Below are 12,328 nucleotides of genomic sequence, written 5' to 3'. Positions count from 1 at the left end.
CATCTGGTTCCATCACTTCATGGCAAATAGATGGAGAAACAGTGGAAACAGTGGAAACAGTGTTAGACTTTATTTTGGGGGCTCCAAAATAACTGCAGATGATGACTGCAGCCATGAAATTAAAAGATGCTTGCTCCCTGGAAGGAAAGTTATGACCAACCTAGACAGCATATTAAAAAGCAGAGACATTACTTTACCAACAAAGGTCGTCTAGTCAAAGCTATGATTTTTCCAGTAGTCATGTATGGATGTGAGAATTGGACCATAAAGAAAGCTGAGCACCGAAGAACTGATGCTTCTGAACTGGAGTGTTGGAGAAGACTCTTCAGAGTCCCTTGGACTGTAACGAAATTCAACCAGTCCATCCTAAAGGAAATCAGTCCTGAGTTTTTATTGGAGGGAGTGATGTTGAAGCTGATACTCCAATACTTTGTCCACCTGGTGCGAAGAGCTGACTCACTGGAAAAGACCCTGATGCTGGGAAAGATCGAGGGCAGGAGGAGAAGGGGATGACAGAGGATGAGATGGTTGGATGGCATCACCGACTCAATGGACATGAGTTTGAGTAAACTCTGGGAGTTGGTGATAGACAGGGAGGACTGGCGTGCTGCAGTCCAGGGGGTCACAAAGAGCAGGACACAAATGAGCGACTGAACTGAAGTGTCTAAAACCTTATTACATATAAAAGTAAAGGGTGGCAGAATCACAGTCCCCCAAAGAGGTATATCCTAATCCTTGGATCTGCGAACATGCTATGGTAACGGCAAAGGGACTTTGCTGATGTGATTAATGGTCCAGTCCCTGCAACGGGGAGATTATCCAGGGCTTTTCACACAGGCTCCCATCTTTTCACGTCAGTCCTTGAAAGTGAGACCCTTTCCTGGCTTTGGTTGGAGAGAAGTATGTGAAGACAGAGAATCGGAGAGAGGCAGTGTTGTCGGCTTTGAAGATGGAGGAGAGGGGCCACGAGCCAAAGAAGGGAGTTTCACTTCCTTCACTCATCTCCCCTGGAACCTCCAACAACAATGGAGCCCTTCCTAAACCTGCATTTCAGCCCAGAGAGTCCCCTGAAAAACCTCTCACCTACAAAATTAAAGACAATTAATGATATTATTTAAGCACTGAGGGGTGTGGTAATCAGTTACAACAGCACTAGGAAAAGTAATACATGGAGGCAATTTTTTTTATTACTTTTTCGTTTCTTCTCCCTTTTTTTTTTTTTTTTTTTTAAAAAAGGAGAAACACACATATAAATTGTGTCAAGGAAGAAGTGATTATAACTGAAACACATGAAATCCAGGCTATTTGAGGGATAAAGAAGAAATGGGGCATGAAAGTCTTGGGGAATATATGGTATTTTTATTCCATTTCTCAAAGAGCAAGGAAGGAAGTGGTTCTATTTCTTGTTACAAAAAAGAGACCAGATAAAGGGCAGATGTGGACTCCATATAAGAAATAACATCAATGGATCCAATCTGCTTCAGAAAATAGTGGGTGCCTCCCTGAGGAAAAAAGATTATCATTTGCTGAAGACCTCTAACACTAAACAGATAAGACTAGGATTGGAATTCTGACTCAGCTACTAAGTTGCTTCTGACCTTGAACAAATTACTTAACCTCTAACCTTCAATGTGCTCATTTCAAACCGAGATGTAATATCAACCTTGCAGGGTCACTGTGATGATAACTAGAGAGAAGGTCAAGTGGAGAGCCAGCTTCTGGTACATAATAAGTGAACAATAAATGGGAGCTATTACCACTGTTCTTACACAGCAAGTGCAGTGATCTCTGTAAATGACAGATAAAGCCTGAGGTCTTATAATTTATTGTTAGCTTGACCTTCATTTAGTATGTGTGGCAGGAACCATTTTCCTGTCCTTTGCACAGTTACTACCCAGGCCTGCAGAGGAGGACGTTCCCCGATTGGTCCTGAGAAGGAAAGTGCTGCTCTTCTCTTCGCCTTTCACTTCCGGGGGAGGAGGAGGGACAGCTGATGACACAAGGGGGAAGACACTGACTCTGGGTGGCTAGTCCTTTCCCTTTCTTTCTGAGATGTGCCTGTGACTTTTCTCCTGCTCTTGTCCTCCCGGTGGCCGACATTTGTGGGATAAGTGTGGACTTTGGTTCAAGTGAGGCATTATGTGTCCAATACATTCATATGACTACTGAACATTTGAAATGTGACTTGTCTTTATTAACAAGTCCGCAACAGATGGTAAAGAGCATGCAAAAATAAAAACAAAACAGCAAAAACAAAAATGTGGAAATATCTCGCTCATATTTTTATGGGCTTCCCTGGAAGCTCGGATGGTAAAGAATCTGATTGCAATGCAGGAGACGTGGGTTGAAATGGTAACATTTAGGACACTGACCTATTTTGTGTCACCTTTTTTAAATGTGACTACTAGAACTTCTCAAATTCCACAGGTGGTTCACATCACCGTTCTACTAGGCAGCACTAACCCAGAGGCCACCGCTCGGGGTCCCATGGGTGGGAATCAAGGTGGGAGGCAGCACTCTTGAGGACGCACTCATGCTCTCCAAAAAAAATATCCTCGTGTTTGGCAGGGATGTCTAAAGATCTGGGCAGGGAGCAAGTACGAGGAAGGCTGAATGTATAAAATCAACCATGCTTGCTACTCCAACCCTCCCAACAATAAAGTAACTGATCTTCATCTGGCTGATCCCTCTGACTCTTAACTGACTGTAACTTTGGAAGACGAGACACTATTTACTGCTCTTTCCCCATCAAGCCCCAAATATATGATGGAAATACTTCAATTCAGACAAGCACAAAGCAAAGGTAACAGTTTTCTCGTGGTCCTTAGGGGCACAGAATTCAAAACCATTTATGTTGATTTCAGTTGAGAGATCTATTGAGGGTGATTTTCAGCAGAAACAAACACCGGCATGAGTGGCAAAGCTCCCTAGAGAAAGGTCTCTGAGACAAGTGGGATTTCATAGAATAAAAGACAGCAACAGTAGCCACTGGGACACAACAGAGAGGAATGCAGAGCTTAAATGGGGAAATGGAAATTAGGTAGGCAGAGTGACTGCAGATGGGGCCATGTGAGATAGATCAGCCTCAGAGAGGCGATAAGATGGATGCTTTTTCTTTCCTCCATGGAGAACACACATCACAGTTAACCTCTTGATGGGAGACCTACCCAACCAATCTCTGGATAAGCGGTTTGACCTGATACGCTGGCAAAGTTAAACCCAGTGGGGGTTTTTTCTGTCGACTCCCCTTTGCTCTCACCCCACCAGGCCTCTTCCATGCTCTCCAGCCTTCTAGGAATGTGTGTCTGGATTGAACTCGGAACAGGATTTTGCTTGGCTCTTTCAGAGCTGGTGATTTGCTTGAGTTTTCTAATTTACAAGGTCATGGAGTTGAGGTTGATACTGTTTTAATTTTACTGTTTTAATTTTTTTCTCTTTTTCTTTAAGGGTTTTTAAAATGCAATGCATGGAAAACTTGGGGCAGGATTAATTTAACTTCAGATTTGCTGAAGAAGCTACTCCTAGAGTGAAAGAAGGTGTATTCTGCTGAAAGAACCTGATTTATCACCCAGACACCTGACGTAGCCCTCTCTGTAAGACTGAGCAGAAACCAGGAAAACCATCTCTGAACTTTACTTTTGTTGAATTTACGAATTTTGGATTTCGATGGAATTGAACTTTAACTAAAAGGGCAAGTGGATTTGATTTTAAGGATGTCAATTTCTCCCTGGGAATTTAATCACGGGAATTTAAATTTGGGTCATTTTAAAGTTGCTGACCTGTAACGCTTGGCCTATTTCTACTCTCATTTAAGCTCATGGCTTAACTTAAAACTTGTGATGAGTTTTAATCTTCAGTTCAGTTAGGCAAAAATCTGAGATGGGAAACAGAACAGAGAGTGAATTTTTAGCCTCGTCCACAGGAAGGCGGAGGAGGGTCTCTTCTGACCTAGGCTGGAGTTTTCTACAACAGGTTGCACTGCCACGACTGATCGATCCCAGGAGGATGCGCCACACGACTCACAGGGACAGGAGGAGTGGCCTCAGGGAGTGGGCGTGGCAGGGCGGGTAACAGCACCAGGTCCCCACAGACTCTAGACTCCTTTCTCCCCTCACTGGCAAGAGGTTTCATTATCAACCCGAATTAATTAAGCAAGCCAGAAGTCCCCTGTCCTCTCCTCATCTTTCCATTATGAGAAGAAAATTTCCACTCCAACCAAAACTATAGCAAGCGCACCGCGGGCATCCCTCTCCCCATCTCCTGACTCCTCCCCGCTGGATGACAGCAGACTTCAGAGCCACAGGTTAATGTCCCAACCCCAGTCTGCCCTGCCTGTCAGGGCACACCCATCCTTAGCTTCCTTCTAGAATGACTTTCTGCAGCCGTTCTTAACAAGCCAAGTTTCAAACAAGTGTCAACTTTCATGAAAGACAGACTATTGGGCTGCAGACCCAGGCCATGTTCCCCAATTCCAGCTCTTCCGACAGTATTTATTTATTGTTGATAGTCATTTTCATCCTCCTGAATTCTAAAAGGGGGTGTGAGTAAAGAAAGAGTGGAGCCATGATTAATCATGACCCTCAAACTACTGCATTCAAGTCCTGGAAAAATCAATCACCTCTTCTCTAAAGTGAAATCCTGGCCTGGGAATGAAACTGAGGAAGAGGTGAATGTATGCCTCTCCCAGAGAACTCTCTGCTAAGCTTGATTAATATTGAAAAATGTATATGTTTGCTAAAAAAAATTCTAAGAGCTAAACTTTGTAGAAGGAAAAGATATATTGCAAGCTCAAAAATTCATAGAGTGTTATCATGACATTACCATGCACACATTCCATTTACATTTTCAAGTTCTTTCTGACACCTCTACATTTAGAAAGCTACTTTGAGGAACTGAACTATAAGACAATCCTTTAGGCACTGACCAGACATATCTTCATTATTTTTTTGTATTACACATATTTAGGAAGTTGAAATGCTCTTTCATATGGGCACCAGGATGGCTGTGGTTTTGAAAAGAATAACTTATAACTGGTTCTCAAAGTGTGGGCCACAAACCACAAAGGTCTATGACTCTTTTCAAGAGTGACCTTGTGAACAAGGTCAAAATTATTTTGATAATGACATGAAAACATTATTTACCTTTTTCGCCATGTTGACACTTAGATGATGGTAAAAAAGCAATGGTGGATAAAACTGTGGGGACTTAGCACAATCAAGGGAGTGGCACCAAGCTGTCCTAAGAGTCACTGGGCTCTCCACTGGTATTTTCATTTGAGAATGTTCTTGATGAAGGAGTAAAAATAATTCATTAAATCTCAACCACTGAATGCATTATCTTCGAAGGACTGAGAGATACACATAAAATGCCTCACTGTGTACTGAAATATAATAAAGAAAAAGTGTTTGAATGACTCTCTCAGTCATGAAGAGGTGAAGTAGCTGCTTTGGCATACATTACCATTTGTGCTTGAAAGAACGACTTAATAGACAAATAATGGCTATTCAGACTTGAATATTTGGCAAACATTTTCTCCAACGTGAACAAAGTGAGCCTATCACTTCAAGAAAAATAACTCACAGTATTTGTTGCCAATGACACAACTTAAGCTTTCAAGCAAAAATCGGAATTTTGGAAAACATGTACCCACAACTGTGAGCGTGACAGCTTCCCAATGCTTAAAGACTCACTGGATGAGATGAGTGTTCAGAATAATCCATGCAATTTTGTTGATGATGTATAAGGCTCTGTATCAACATTTGGATGATTTGCATAACTCAGTGAGCCAATTTTCCAAATGCTTAATGCATTATATTCCAAATCATACACGGGTAAAAGAGCCATTCAAAGCGCGATCTAGAATAACAGTTTTAGTATAATGGAGCACAGAGATATCAAGGATAGGGGTTCTGATTCTGCACTACAACTAGCCTGTAAGAATCTATCCTTTGTTGAGAGTTTAGTGTGGCAAGAACACTCAGAATTACACCACAGGCCATTAAAGCACACCTCCCTTTTCTAACCTTGTATCTGTGTAAGGCTGAAAACTTCATCTTCTTCAACCGAAACAACAAAAACTGAACACAGAAACAAACAGGAGAACCTAGCTGTGTTCTGTTAACATTAAGCCAGACATGTAACTGTAAAATGATGTCACGCTTTCATTTTGTGTGTGTGTGAAATAACTCTTTCTATTTTCCATTAAGAGATGCTATTACCATCAACCTATAAATGGATCTATTATTGGTAGTCTTAAGTGAATTAAACATATATTTTAAAAATATGTTGGTTTTAATTTCTAATATGATAAATACCAACAGATATTTCATAAACAAAGGTTGTTTAGGATCTTCAATAACTGCTAAGAATAATAAGGCATTCACAAATCAAAAGATGTAAAAACTGTCCATCTATGATAATAACTATTTTAACAACCACTTTAAGGAGTATCTGTTTTTATACTGTGCTAGATACCTGGAGCTTTGGAGATAAAAGGCAACATCGTTGCCATCAACGAATTTCTAATTTCATAGGGAGAGTAATTCTCAATTACTATAATTTTACTGTAAAGAAAAAAACCCTTAATTTTAAGTTTCTTATAGGCATGTCTTTTATGTCTTGATGTCTCCAATGGCAACTAATAGAGTATACGGCACACAATAATGCCTAAATACTTAATAAATCTGTATGGCACACATTTGATTGATGCATCAGAAAGTCATATATCATGCCATGCAATCAGGAAATATGTATTACCTAAACATTTTTACATAGATTTCTGTCACCAATTTTCATTACGGTGAAAAATGCACTCCCATTCTTAGTTAACAGACGGCATTAGCACTGGAAAGATCCTGAAGTTATAGCTACAATGCAGCCTTTTGCTTGTGACTTAAACTTCTGAAGTAAAATTTATTTTTAGATCATATCATGGTTTTTAAGATAAATCTATTTTTCTAGATTTTTACAGCAATTAGTCTAGACAATGGGAGGAAATAGTAGCTTAGTTCAAGAATCTAAACAGTCTTATGAACAAGAGATGGCCTCATGCCGTTTCCACAGCATCAGAAGGCAGAACCATAAAGTCGACAACGTAAGAAGAGAAAGAAAGATTCCTTATGTGTATGTGTGTATATGTGTGTGTGTGTGTGTGTGTGTGTGTGTGTAAATAAATATAGAAGCAGAGGTAGTGGCTTAATTAACAATAGAAATGATGCTCAAGGTAAGAGGTCAGACTAAAGAAGTTCTCAAGAATTTTTCTGCTCTAACCCAAAGGAGATACATTTCCCAAATGAACAAACTGGTAGAAGCTGAAACCTCGGGTGCACGCGGGTGGGGAGCGGGTGGTAAACGCCTACCCAATCTAGTTTGTGAAGCAGTGGGCAGGACACTAGAAGGCACTTTTAATTCTGTGATTACCGAGCTTTAAAAGAAGGATTCGGGCAAACTCCAGAGGAGCACTTCCTAAATAGGAGGAGTATTTTCCACATCCTTATTTTTGGATGTAGCTCTACCAGCAAACGAGAGTGAGCACTGAGCACAGAACACAAAGGCTGGAATTACATGCAAGTGCTCCCTTTTATTAGAGAAGGCAATGGCACCCCACTCCAGTACTCTTGCCTGGAAAATCCCATGGACGCAGGAGCCTGGTAGGCTGCAGTCCATAGGGTTGTGAAGAGTTGGACACGACTGAGTGACTTCACTTTCACTTTTCACTTTCCTGCATTGGAGAAGGAACTGGCAACCCACTCCAGTGTTCTTGCCTGGAGAATCCCAGGGACGGGGGAGCCTGGTGGGCTGCCATCTATGGGGTAGCACAGAGTTGGACACGACTGAAGTGACTTCGCAGCAGCAGCAGCAGCCCCCTTCTATAATCACATCATGTCTGAAACAAGCAAATGGTGTTCTGACCTGCTTTTCAGCTTTGCTGACCATTTTCCTGGATTTCTAACCCACTAACTCGTTCTCTGGCCCTTCTATAAAAATGTTTCTAATTACTGATTTGGAAAAGCAATATGAGAGCAACCCTAACCTGACTCAACTGGAAAGGGGCAATTGAGAACTAGAGCCAATGCACTTGAAACATTTGTATTCTTTTCCCTTCTGCATATTCATCACCTCGAATGTCATGCAAATTCAATCTTAGCCTACATGACATAATGTTGTTTTTTCCCCAGAATGTCTATGAATTCTGCTAGCGCAAGCGACTATTATTATGAAGGCAAAGTGCCTTAGCAGGCTTATTTCATCACAGAATGGGTATGAAATTCAGGCTTTGGGGATATTCCTCTATGAATTCCAGTATCTGAATACTTGTTAGGCCCTCTAGCAGGAGTTCACCAGTTCTTTCTAAAAGTTTGGCTCTGAATTAAATGTGGGTACACATTGGAAAACTGCACACTATATATGAGTAACACACACTTATTTTACATTTTTTACATCATGTACAAGCTGTGGCAACATCTGGTGTTTTGCAAACTTGGCCACATCCAGCCGCATTTTCTTTTCCAAATGTGTCCTCTGACATGTGAGGGTTGTATTTCAACATGAATTTTATACCCTCTCTCTCTAGGACAGCATTGTGTGATATGAAAGACGCATTGCACCTAAACTTTGTATTTGCCCTCTCTGAACGAAAAACTTAGAGCTTGCCAGTTAATAAACCAAGAATAGACATAAAGCTAAAGACAGCAAATTAATGTGGCTGTCTTACTTTTCTATAGCTTGACTTAGTAGGAAACCACCTCTTGACACATTCTACAGCAAAATATCTTGCTGAGAATTAACACCATCTGGGCTAAGAGAAAACACCACCACAATTAACCGACTCGATCCCAACTGGGTCAGCTATGCATCTTTTCCTCGGAAAAACTGCACATATGCCCACAGACAACTGGGTCATATATTTTCTCGTGGTTGGAGGGTATCTTTAAGAAACTAAGGTGATAAGAATGTGCTGTAACTTAAAATCTTCTGACTTAAAATATAAATAACAATCTGAGTAGCCTCTGCATCTAAATCTTAGGTTTGCTTGCTGCTGCTAAGTCGCTTCAGTCGTGTCCGACTCTGTGCGACCCCATAGAGGGCAGCCCACGAGGCTCCCCCATCCCTGGGATTCTCCAGGCAAGAACACTGGAGTGGATAGGTTTGCTTAACCATGAGCAAATAACTGCTGTTGGAAAGTCTAGGCTGGCTGTCCACCCCCACACCCGTGCTCACAATTAGAACATGGCCTTGGATGGCTATGCCAGGCTTTGTCTCTGCCCTTAGACAAAATACATAAAACCTTCTTCAGCCTGGGCCACTCCATCTTCCTAGCCAGTCTGTTCTCTTGTAGAGCTCCTTCAGCTGGTTGGCAGGTCCCACCCAGCTCTGGAGCCATTTCCTTGGATTTTAACACCCCTCCTGGCTCAGCCCTTTCCCTCCAAAACACACTTCCAGCATTGCTAGTACATAATTGGACTCCAACTTCTTCTCACCCTTGGAGATTTATCCACCATTAGCTGGACTCTCGTCTTTTCCCAGACATTGCGAGGCTCCGGCCTGGCCTTCCTCATTTAGACTTAGCCCTGCTCTGGAAAAATCCATTCCATGACAGGCTGCTCCACTTGGACTGGAAAGGCCTGGGGCTCTCTGGCCCTACTTTTCCCCCACAGTGGCTACAAAGTCTCCAGGTCCCTTGACTCTAGCTGTTTGTTCTACTTCTTAGAAATAGTCTACTTCAGTACTTAAGAGCAAAGACCCTGGAACAAGCCTCCCTGAGTTCAAATCATAGCTCCTCTATTACCAAATTAACCTTGTTAAACCTCAATTTCATTTCCTCACCTATTCAAATCAGGGTAATGCTATTATCTATTTCATAAATTCCAATTACAGCCTTTGCCCTAAGGAGGCAGAAGTCTAACAGAGATTTCTGAGGCTAAACCAAGGAGCTGAGAAGTGGCAGGTCCAAAGTTCAAAGCCTTGTAACTCTACATGTGTGCTCTTTTCAGATATATCATGCTAAATCCTTTTATAACCATCCTTGCTTTTTTCTTAACAACAACAAAAATGATTATCTCCTTTTCACCATATTGGTTATAAAATTTCAAACCAAGTTATTAACTGAATTAATTGAGTTATAATAAGGAAATGGAGTCCTTGGTTACCCACAACTATTAATCTAGCAAAGCAGCTAAAACTAGCATTTCTAGTAGATGTTTGAACCTCTACCTGTGCCAATCTCCAAATGAATGACTTGGATTCTTAGACTCTATACTCAGTTTTCAGGATAACATGAACTATAGTAAAAATACATGAGGTAGGGTCCTGGGCAGGCTGGGCAACTTGGTAAAAAGAGAAGGTAGCAGCAAAGACGGGAGAGAAAGTGAAAGGAAGTCCCAAAGATGATGCTGTTTAGATCTGAGACCAGCAGTCAGATTTTCTAGGAGAGACAATGCCCCATGTCCAAGCAATGAGAAATTCACATTTGTGGTAAGCAGGGGAGTCTGGGTGAGAGGGGCAAGAGGGGAGGGGAAGGACCTATACTGTCTATTTCTGTGAAAGTCTACATTGTTGAAGGAGCGACAGCAGGACTTAGAATCCAGTTAAAAGTGCTCACCGAGACACAGAATGGACATTGGAAAATGCCACACAGACTCCAGGCAATTCTACCAGCCAGTCACGTCCTAAGTGTTATTAATGCGAAAATTTGTTAAGATCTTGATTTTCAATGCAGCAAGTTGTTAGCCTGGCTCTGAATGCAGGAAACATGGGCCCTGGAGGTTCTTTCCACTTGTCAGTTGGAAAGAAGAGGATGGAGCATTTAGTATAAAATGACATATTATGAGAACAACTATAATATGAACAAAATGGATGTGCAAATTACAACTGTCAAGCCTGATTCAGACTACCTGTACAATTATGATAGAGGAAAATGACCTCCCAATGAACATACGTCATGCTCAGCAGAAAACGAAACCACCAACCACGTAAGTATTCCTCATTTCAACAAAGGAACCAAAAACGAATTGACGGACCGGAAGGGCAATTTTCATTTCTTCTAAAATGGCCAGTCTACGTGAAGCTGTCTTTGGTTACCTTGGTCACAGCTTTTGGAGAAAAGGTCACTGCGTCCACCACAGTGATGAGGTCTCCTGGGAGGAGGCGATCGAAGTACTTCATGCAGACGTCGTAGGCGTGCAGCCACTCTTGGGGGGACGCCGGGACTTGTTTAACGAGGTGAGGGTCTCCAGTCCAGAACAGCTTCTGTAACCAGATGGTGTACAGAGAGCTTGGGGAAAGCATGCGGCCATCCTTTCCAGGGATTTTGGGAACAAGTTTGGAAATGGATAAGATATTCTGACTTGAAAGGATTGGCTCCAATGCCTCAAGGGGATTCATGTTTTCATCAGTCAGCTTTTTGTAATCAAGACCTATTGGAAAGGCAAGAAAAAGAGAGAGTAGTTCATTCCAACATAAACATACAGGAACTTTCAAACCCACACAGGGCCTCTCTGCAGGGTTGAATGAAAAGATTCAGTTCCAACAGACGGCTTCATTTGTCACTGAGATAAAACTGAAATTCTGAGTTCCAATCCCTGCCTGCAGCTTGGCCAACTGTGCAGCCCTCAACAGGTCACTCTGTGAGTCCCAGCATCCTCACACGTACCCTGGACCTGGCAACATCTCCTCACATCCTCAGCGCCCCACAGCACCTACATCCCCTTCCAACAGCTCTCTCACCAAACTGCACCAGGTTCATCTGTCATCCAGCGGACATCTCATCAACTACCTAAAGGCAGGGATTGAACCTCACTCCTTTTCCTCTGTGTCTGGTCCAGGGTCGAATTCAGTTACTCAGTAAACCACTGATAAACTGAAGTAAATTCTCACAATCGTTATGAATAGCAGATGAAAGTACCTTATAAATTATAAAGGCTCCCCAGGTGGCTCAGATGGTAAAGAATCTGCCTGCAATGCAGGAGACCCGGGTTCAGTAAATTATAAAACTTCATACGGATTTGAGAGATTTTAATGTAGTTAACTTCTTTTCTTTTCTTTTTTTCCCCTTTTTCTCTCCCTATCTTTAATTGCATACCTTCTGGTTAACCTCTTAATTATGAGCATAAAGACAAATAGACACCATTCTACAGATTTCCACAATTCATTAAAGATTCTAAAGCTCTTATTTTAAAGGCTTCATACATTCCTTAAACACATAGGTTCCACTGAAGTAAAATTCTGCCAAACGGCCTATTTTAAAGTGTCTCAACCTTGTCATTTATATAGATAAAATATAAACAATGGGAGTAGGGGAAAAAAGACCTCAAGAACTTTGGATTTGAAT

General features: G+C 41.7%; 1 protein-coding gene across 7 annotated transcripts in view; it reads right to left on the bottom strand.

Annotated features, from left to right (window-relative positions):
- The window catches only part of NBAS (NBAS subunit of NRZ tethering complex), a 330,504-nt gene that overhangs the window by 79,944 nt on the left and 238,232 nt on the right, over nucleotides 1-12,328 (bottom strand). For all 7 annotated transcript variants that reach the window (XM_055540893.1, XM_055540896.1, XM_055540894.1 and 4 more), the window contains one exon: nucleotides 11,080-11,414. In XM_055540893.1, the coding sequence (XP_055396868.1) occupies nucleotides 11,080-11,414 (335 nt within the window). The remainder of the gene's footprint in view (nucleotides 1-11,079; nucleotides 11,415-12,328) is intronic.

The sequence above is a fragment of the Bubalus kerabau genome, chromosome 11 (genome assembly GCF_029407905.1).
Source record: "Bubalus kerabau isolate K-KA32 ecotype Philippines breed swamp buffalo chromosome 11, PCC_UOA_SB_1v2, whole genome shotgun sequence".
In the NCBI taxonomy this organism is placed as follows: Eukaryota; Metazoa; Chordata; class Mammalia; order Artiodactyla; family Bovidae; genus Bubalus; species Bubalus kerabau.
This window is presented reverse-complemented; position numbering and strand designations above follow the sequence as displayed.